This window comes from Cryptomeria japonica, chromosome 11 (assembly GCF_030272615.1).
Source record: "Cryptomeria japonica chromosome 11, Sugi_1.0, whole genome shotgun sequence".
In the NCBI taxonomy this organism is placed as follows: domain Eukaryota; kingdom Viridiplantae; phylum Streptophyta; class Pinopsida; order Cupressales; family Cupressaceae; genus Cryptomeria; species Cryptomeria japonica.
The window spans coordinates 206,402,607-206,412,710 of NC_081415.1; the positions used below are offsets into that span (position 1 = coordinate 206,402,607).

The following is a 10,104-nucleotide window of genomic DNA, read 5'->3' on the forward strand; positions in this document are numbered from 1 at the left end:
CTTTTCTTCATGTTGTATACATAACATCAACCATTAAATCTCCAAGAAAAGTCCTCCTATAAATAAGAATAAAAATTATGAGGCTTAGCGAGTCTAATAGCTTTTCAAGACCACTGATGGGGCTTACATTGTCATATAGTTTGTTTTCAACCAAAGGGTTTGAGTAATGGAATTAATGCAATTTTTTAATTATTCATTCATTGTGAATTTAGAAATTAAATTAAATTATCATGTTCACTATTTTCCCTAACAAGACCATAAATTATGTGCATCCCCTATACTCATTTTTTGGGGGTCTTATATGCTTCACCTAATATGTGGATTTAAATTTAATTCAATTGATCCTACACGAAAAAATCTTATTATAATTTTTTGATTTAGTAAATATTTTAGTCTTTTACTATATATAATTGCCAATGATAATATGCTAACACCTATTATAATAAATAAGAGAGATTTAATATAAATATATTATTAATTTACAAATAAATAAACATTTAAAAATAATATAGTTCAAAAATATTATTCTTTCTTATATAAAATCATCATCCCTAGATACAAAATAAAAAGTTAAATACAAGTAAACTAAAAGTTTACCTAAATAAATTTTCGAGTCAAAATTTCCAAATTGTTTAATATACCTTGAGGTAGAAGGGATTCCAACACAAGATCAATAACCTTGTTTATATGGAAGTTAGCATTGTTCTAGTTGCTTACAATGGAGCTATATTAATCTATAAAGCATAAGGTGCCTAATAGGAATGCATACAATGTTTGATCCAAATTATGCAATGGAATCTCACCATCACTACTTGGCATTTTATGTGGGTACTATGTCCCATGCAAAAATCCTTTTTCCTTGATCTTTATTTAACATTTTAATCCAAATATCAATTCATTAACCTTCTTTTATATTATGTACATTTGTTTTATACATTTAATCATAGGAAAAATTCATAATAATCACTTGAGAAGGATTTTATTTACTGAATGGATATCTCTTTGTTATATTGTACAAGGAGCTCCTACTATCTATTAGTTGCTTTCATTGGGATAACGAGATTTCTCTAAAATTGATGGAGTTATAACTACATATCAATTTAATTTAGATTTAATACCTATTAGAATAGGTATCCAAATAATTGAGGTGCTAATATTTATGCACATTATTCAATTTTTGTTGAGTGTAATTGTCATAAGTTTGGGTATCTTTTTAGATGTGTGCTAAAATATATATGTAAATACATTTTTTAATGATTCTTATTGGGATGATAAATATGACGATGAAACCTAGATTGTTGGATATTTGATTTAATTTGAGTTCACCCAAATGAAGAGGATAATAAATAACATGTACACAATATATTAATTAATTAAATGATCAATATCCAAACTAACTTAGATAAAGAGTCAATGTTTATATGTATAACTAAATTAAGAACTAAAAAATTCAATGTTTATAAAATGTAGAAAAGTTATACTTTGAGCATTTAAATACCTCTAAGGTTTACAATTAACACTACATTATACAAATAAAATAAAATATTTTTTTGTAGTTTTTTGTTTAAAAAACTCAATCTTGTGTTATGATAACTTAAAATTAAGTAAAATTACAATTAGATAATTCTCTTATTTTTATCCATAATATTGTAATGTTTGGATGATATTGTAGAGGACATGATTTGTTACTCTCAAGGTGATGAACCCCAAGGAAAAAACTTACCTTCGCTCTACCTCACTCAAACTAGCGCTAAGGGTGAGCCAGGGGATGAAAATGAAAAACTAAGTACAAAATGAGACAAATGACCAACAAACAGAGTTACTAAATGACTCTGCTAAGCCTCTCTCTTGAGGACAAGTGCACAGAGCTGGGACACCAGCGTGACACACTGTCATCCTATACGGACGAAGTACAAAAGTCGTACAGAAACGACAGATGCAATTATATTACTAAATAAACATGAAAAATAACATGACTAAGCCAGCAATATAGAATATGAAATACTACAACAAAATAGGAAAAAGGGATAGGGGAAGCTCACAACCGGTCCACGATTGAAGCCTCCCGCAAAATGATCACTTTCCTACGATTATAAACCTGCACACAAGCAAGAAAGAAAATGTTGGGGGTTGTGTTTTGGAGTCTACCTCTATCAGACCCCTATTTTGGTGTTTTCACCTCCACGGACAACCCATATAATAGCAATGGTGAAATAAAATGATAAAGATGAAAGAAACACAATTGGAATAATAGATAGATTGGAGCAAAGGATTATGAATATGCAAACAAATCAAGGAAAGTAAGTGAACTCCCCTTCCAAGACTTGTCAAGATAATGTTGAGTTGTTCGAGAGAATGCAACAATGGTGGTGTTGTGAAAGCCTGTCAATATCGCTCAAGAAGATCACCAAAAGCTCTAACTTGCAAGAAAACAATCAAGAATGCAAAAGAATCCCCCAAAATGTCTTCAAATGAGAGAGATATAGGCTCTGGAAGGAAAATCAATGTCGGTGGGCGCATGCAGAGGCATTACAATTCCTTCCAGGCGTAGGCGTGATGCTCAAACGACCACCTGCGGATTGTCAGATTTGCGGGACACTAGCATGCCGCACAAACATATTTGTGTCATGCTAGTGTCTTGAAGATAATAGGTTGGCAGAGTTGGTGATATTTTAGTCTAAAGCTGACAAAGCGATCTAGGTGGGCAAAAAGATAAAAGCGATAGTACACGACCTCTGATGATGTGGACGAAGGTGTCATTTGTTGTGTTGAATTTGCACAAGGTGTGATTTTTGGTATTACAGATATGAGAAGTTATAGAAATCAAGTCATTTGAATATGTATAGTATGTGATTTAGAATAAGACATTTGTAAATTTGTATGACCTCTACAAAAAGTATGATGAAAGAAGAGAACTAGGTTGTGAAGCTTATAATGAGTGTTACAACATACATTATGTTGAGTTTACTAACATGTAATGTAAAAACATTATTTTGTTTACCTAAATGACTCCAAGGTGTACAAATAACCTTATAACTACATTATCTAGATTCAATTCAAATGAAATGAAATATTTTTGTATTTTATATTCAAAATAAATTAATTTGCTACTGTAATAATAGAAAATCAAGTAAAATTTTATCTAAATAATTTTTTATTTATTTTTAATTAAACTAAATGAAAGAGGAAGAGAGTTGGGTTGTAAAATATTAATTTACTAAATAAAAAATTGGAATATAGAATTAACAAATTAATTTCAAAATCGTAAAAGAATAAAATAGAAGGAACGTAGCACTAGAAGATGGAGTTCACATTGAAGGATGCAACCACAATACATGCACATCTACATGATGTTTTTTAGGCCTATTCACATGTTATAGTCCAAGTCATGCATTGGTGTATGGAATTATTGCAAAATATGAACTCTTGTATAGAAATCTAGTTTTTATATGCATAAAGGAAAAACAACCAACAAAGTATAATAATCCAAAACATAAACATACCCAAACTTATGGAAACGCTAAAAAAATGTTAAATGAATGGAAAGTCAAAATGATACCTCAAAAAAATCAAAACCATGTGATTGTGATCGACAATAGACATATACATGAATGTGTGCATTGAAACCTAAAGTGGTAGAATATGTGTAAGAATTTTGGCATTTTAATGTAAAATTGATGTATATGGGATGACTAATGAAAAGATAGAGCAAGGATAAAGGTTTGACTATTGAATGATCATTTTCTAAGTGTCAACAAATGTGTGTGGATTGACTCAATCAAAATGCTACAGGGATGATGTCCTTTTATATAAATTCCATGTGCACAATTTGAAAAACTTGGCATGATTTAGTGGGTAATTGTAACATTAGGTTGAGTCAACCCAATGCTAATAAGACCACATATGCAATCCTAACTTTGGTACAATGCTAACTTTAGTTGAGAAATCACTAATAAGAGCTAGGAATGATTAGAATAGAGGCAAAATTATATTTATACATGACAAACAAAATGTTGAATTAGTGATTGAACCAAAGGAAACAAAACCATATATTAAGACCATGTACATATATAAAACAAAAAAGAAAGGCAAAATTATATTTATACATAACAAACAAAAATTTTAATTAGTGATTGAACCAAAAGAAACAAAATTATATATTAAGACTATGTACTTGTATAAAACAAAAAAGAAAAGTATAAGAATATGTACTTTTCACCTCTTTAATTTTTTGAATAATATTTTATAATTATTCAAATCATTAAAAATTATATATAAAATTCTTATTATTATAAAGATGATTTTTCACTATTAAAATCTTATTATTATTAAGATAAGTAACATATCCCAACATCTTGCAGACAAGGAAAGTGTCACTTATAAATTTAGTTGCTGATGTTGCTTTCAAGAGATGTGCCACTTCGAGTTGAAGCTGGATGGCATTTTAAGTCATTTTTACAAGTTAGATGTAAACCACATGTAGCAAGGAATAGATAAGAAGAGGCAAGTGATAGATATTTTTTTAAAGAATAAAATTAAATTTATATTATTATTATTATTTAAAAATTATTGAAATATATATTGATTGTTTCAAAACTGTCTGCACTCTGCAAGGCAATCGCCAAACTCCTGCTCACTCAAAATGACTGTAAAATTGAAAAAATGCTCTTATAACATTGTTAAAACCAATCAATTTGGAAAACTAACAATGTACGTACAAAAATATGCACACGTTACTGTGGAATTTTTGAATTTGGTCGTGTAAGTATTTTCCATCAATATTTTGGATCATATTCTATAATTCATCATCACCACAAAGATAATCAAGAAAAATATTTTTTTAAATCTAAAATATGAGATCGACTTTGAGATAATGAAGATCGGATGAGGTTGTATAAAAGTATTAAAATGTTAAATTGAAATTTTCAATTTGATGTATAAATATTATCATCTATTTTTAAGATTTTTAAGATCATATTCTATGATCCATCATCAAAATAAAAATAACTAAAAAAAATCTAAAAATTCTAGAATCTACTTCGAGATAATGAAGATCTTGATCTACATATGAATTATTTTCAATGGAAACTTCATTCTCTTTACTTTCTGCTGGAATTCTGTTAAAAATAAAGCAGAGACTGCAGATACCAAAATCCATTTTTTATTCATAATATATTGATTCACAATGGTTTGACGGTAGTTTTTAAAAGTTTTTTTTTTCAGGTAAAATATGTTTTGACTGTAAATGATAAAAAGGTTTTCAAATCGTATACTTTCTATTCCGATATACTTTCCAAATAGAATTCATTTTACTACCCAATACAGAAGCACCAGACATCTTTTCAAAATCGTAGAAACATTTTCATAACAGATAACAATGCCATCCATTATTAACTGTACTACAAAGCTCGCGATACGGCCCGTCAAAACTAATAATTGCTTCCATAATTTTATCATCAAAAAGGACCAGATTCGAAGCCCTTTCATGTCGACACAAGCATTAGCAGCCAAAAAAAACACTACCCAGAAAGAAATAAGGCGTCTCTGTATTAAAAATAAACATGAAAAAACCAAGCTCTAAAAGCTTCTTTACATTGCTCTGGATCCTTCCCACGAAATATACAGGGAATTCCGATCGGACTATGCAGTAGAATTATGAACAGTACTACACAAAAAAACTTAGGGCTAAGGAGAAGCACTGGAAGAATCATCAGAAGGCGAAGCAGCAGCGTCATTACTGCAGTACCGAAGCTCATGAGGCGCATGGGCGTTCCCAAAAGCCCGAATATGGTCTTTCAGAGACCGTTTATGCTTAAAATCCGACCCACAAATGCAAAGCCAAAGTTTTCCACAATTCTTCTCATGGGTTCTCCAGTCCCCTCGAACAGCAAACGCCTTGCTGCATTTCCCACAGGAAAAGGCCTTCATCATGGTCCCGTGCTTCCTTTTGTAATGGGTCTGAAGCGTCCGGAAGTCCTTCAGGGGCTTCGAACGCGGGTGGTGAATATTGTTCCTGCAACCCTGTGCAGGACAATAACAAGGGAGTCTCAAAATAGCCGAAGGGTTTGTTCCTCGCAACGATTCAGGGCCCTTTCTGTACTGCGATCCATGTCCCCACATATGCATCTGAAATGGGCCAAAATTCAGAACTTTTTAGGGCTTCTGAAACAGAAATCACCATAAACCGCCATTGTTGGTTAGAGAAAAAAGAACCTTACCTGCATATTGTTGTAACGGTTGAACGTCTTATTGCAGACGACGCATGAAAACTGCGTCGGTCCCACCAGAATTTGCGCCGGTGTGGGGATCCAATACTCTCCGACCCGTTCCTCCGCCCCCTCAACTTCTGAGACTGACGGAGGACCAACCTGTAAGGCAACCGTCACTCTGGAATGCTCTCCACCGGGCTGATGTCTGTGCTCTTCACCCGGCGGGTGTGAGTGCACATCCGACCTGTGGAAGTGCACATCCGGCGGGTATGAGTGCGCATCCGACCTGTGGAAGTGCACATCCGGTGGGTATGAGTGCACACCCGGCACACCCGGCGGGTATGAGTGTTTGGGGCGCCTTTCACCGGGTGGTCTGAGGCTCAGAATGGGCTCTTCTTCTTCTTCTGCTTCGTCATATTCGTTTGGGTGGAGCGTCTGAAAGGAGGAGGAGGAGGAAGTTACACAGTCTTGGGCCATGAAAGGAATGGCAGTGGGTAAGTTGCAGATGAGGGAATCCATGACGCCTAGTCTCCTGTCGAAGGGGAGACGGAGAGGATCAGAGATGATCATCTGTGTGGGGAAATGGGTGTCTGGGTACATAGAAGCTGTGGGTGCAGTGCAAGTGAGGGAAAGAAGGAAATGGGTTAGAAGTTGAGGTGGGGAGACGGGGAAGGAGAGAGGATTTTAAAACAGGAAAGACCGGTTGCACTCGATTAGCGTGTCATTGGGAATAACTTGTCACTTGTCACTGCGACTGCACGGTCTCCCTCCACCCAAACCTTAATCACCAACTCCAACCGAGACCAAGCTCTCTTTCTTCACTATTAAATCTTATCTTGGCCCAGGTAATAGACCGGGCTCCGCGGGCATCATTTGCCCACTGCCTATTATGTTTATTTGGTCAGGCATAAGATGTGATATTCTCAAACTTATTCCCTTTCAATGGGACAATGGGATGATAAGATAAGATGTGATTGGGTCGGGTTCAATTTTTCGATAATTTATTTTTGGTTATATTATTTTTTTCTAATAGTCAGTATGGTTACGTTAATCATATATATTCTTTCAAATGGATAGACTTTCAATGGGATGATAAGATGTGATTGGGTCGGTTTGATTTTTTGATAATTCATCTTTGGTTAGATTGAATTTCTCTAATAGTCAGCTTGGTTAAGTTAATCGTATATATTCTTTCGAATGGACAAAATTTCAATGGGATGATAAGATACAATGTGATTGGGTTGGGCTCAATTTTTCAACAATTCATCTTTGGTTTAGATTGAATTTTTCTAACAGCCAGCATGCTTAAGTTAATCATATATATTCTTTCAAATGGAGGGACTTTCAATGGGATGATAAGATGTGATTGGGTCGGGTTTAATTTTTCGATAATTCATCTTTGGTTAGATTGAATTTTTCTAATAGTTGGCATGGTTAAGTTAATCATATATATTCTTTCGAATGAACATAATTTCAATGGGATGATAAGATAAGATGTGATTGGGTCGAGTTAATTTTTTTGATAATTTATCTTTGGTTAGATTGAATCTCTAATAATCATCGTGGTTAAGTTAATTAAATATATATTCTTTCGAACATAATATTTGTGATTGGATTTCTTCAATTTGATCATTGTTGTTAAGTTAATTATATATATTTTGTTTCGTAATATTATAATCTATCCTACATTATGTAACAAATGATTTTCCAATGGAATGATCAAATCAGATTCTATTGGGTCAAGTTCAGTTTCTCGATGATTCATCTTTTGATAAATAGGGTTTCTCTAATAATTATCACAATTAAGTTAATCAAATATATATATTTTCATAATATTATAATCTACATTATACTCTCTAATGAACAACCTTCCAATGAAATGATCAGATGAAACACCATTGGGTCAGGTTCAATTTCTCAATAATTCATCTTTCAATAAATTGGGTTTCTTTGATATTTAATTTTTTCTAATGAATAATCTTCCAATGGACTGGTTAGATGAGATGCAATTGGGTCAAGTTCAATTTCTCAATAATTCATCTTTTGATAAATTAAGATCTTCTCTAATACTCATCTTTGCTAAGTTAATCAAATATATATTTTGTCATAACATTATAATCTACCCTAGATATTCTTTAGTGAACAGACTTCCAATGGAATGATCAAATGAGATGTAATTGGGTTAGGTTCAATTTATCAATAATTCATCTTTCAATAAATTGAGCTTCTCTAATAATCATAAAAGTTGAATTTCTCCGATGAATGGTCTTCCTCTCGAATGATCAAATAAGATGTGATTGGGTCAAGTTCAATTTCTCAATAGTTCACCTTTAGATAAATTAAGTTTCTCTAATAATCATCATAGTCAAGTTAATCAAATATATATTATTTCATAACATTATAATCTACCCTATATTTTCTAATGAATGGCCTTCTAATGGAAAGATCTGACGAGTGGTGATTGGTCAAGTTCAAATTCTTGATAATTCATTTTTCAATAAATTTGGTTTCTCTAGCAATCATCATAATTAAGTTAATCAAATATGTATTATTTTTCCATAACATTATATTCCACCCTATTTTCTCTAATGAACAACCATTCAATAGAATGATCAAATGAGAAGTGATCAAATTCGGTTTCGTTTCTTGATAATTCATCTTTTGATCAATTGAGTTTCTCTAATAATTGTCGTAATTAAGTTAATCAAATTATACATATTCTTTCATAACATTACTATCGATCAAATAACATTGTTAATCAAATACATATTCTTTCATAACATAAATCAAATATGTATTATTTTTCCATAACATTATAATCCACCCTATATTCTCTAATGAACAACCATTCAATGGAATGATCAAATGAGAAGTGATCATATTAGGTTTCGTTTCTTGATAATTCATCTTTTAATCAATTGAGTTTCTCTAATAATCGTCGTAATTAAGTTAATCAAATTATACATATTCTTTCATAACATTACTATCGATCAAATAACATTGTTAATCAAATACATATTCTTTCATAACATGACATTGTTTGTTCTCTGTTTTCAGGTCTTATTGCTGCTACTGGTTAAATTGTTTGGTTCGTTTAGCTGATTTCTTTTGGCCGGATTCTTCTCCGATGATCCGGTGGGTCTCAATGTTGGGGGCCCTCACTGATTTTGATGTATTTGGTTGATGTCTCTACTTTGTTGTTTCTCATTTTGTAAGGGATCAAGACCCTCTCCCCGCTTATCTAATAAAAAACATTACTATCGATCATAGAAAATTGCAATAGTAAAAATTGTCTTAGACTATAAATCACATAGATACATAGAATCAAAGTAAGGAATGTGAAATGCATAGATACCAATATCTATATAATCCACCATAAAATCAAAATGAGGGATGTGAATGAAGGTAAGGTATGGTTTGTGTGGTGGTAGGCGTGGTGTGAGAGATGATGGGAATAGCCGACAGGAGAGCGGCAAAGCAGGGTGGTGACCCACACCGTCAATTCAGCTGCGTTGCATCACCAAAACCATTGACTACAAATGCAGCCTGCCTTGTGCCCTTCCCCAAACGGGCCACACTAGAATTATGTTTGTACCAAAATTATTCATTCAAAGGGAATGGCCAGAACAGTATCACGTCTCCTACTCTCCACCTGGGAAAGTCCTTTTTCTTTTCAAAGTGCTTACTAAATTTCCGACTTCTTGAAATTGAAACATCTTGTCGGCCATGCATGGAGAAGCAATATATAGCCTTGCATTTAGGACTGCCTATAAAAGACAAGGTGTCATAGACTTATTAGCTTTAACTGAATTTACATCACTTAAATATCTTCTTTTGATTGTCTATTTATTTGGAATTTGATTGATTGTTAAAAGGTTGTGGGTCAATTGGTGGT

General features: G+C 32.8%; 1 protein-coding gene across 1 annotated transcript; it reads right to left on the reverse strand.

Moving 5' to 3' along the window:
- Positions 1-5,526: 5,526 nt before the first annotated feature.
- Positions 5,527-7,012, reverse strand: LOC131067655 (zinc finger protein WIP6). The gene is made up of 2 exons (XM_058002753.2): positions 6,219-7,012; positions 5,527-6,126 (listed from the first exon to the last, which is right to left on the reverse strand). Exons 1-2 carry the CDS (start codon positions 6,807-6,809, stop codon positions 5,686-5,688), a joined length of 1,032 nt encoding a protein of 343 aa, XP_057858736.2. The 5' UTR covers positions 6,810-7,012; the 3' UTR covers positions 5,527-5,685.
- Positions 7,013-10,104: the final 3,092 nt, after the last annotated feature.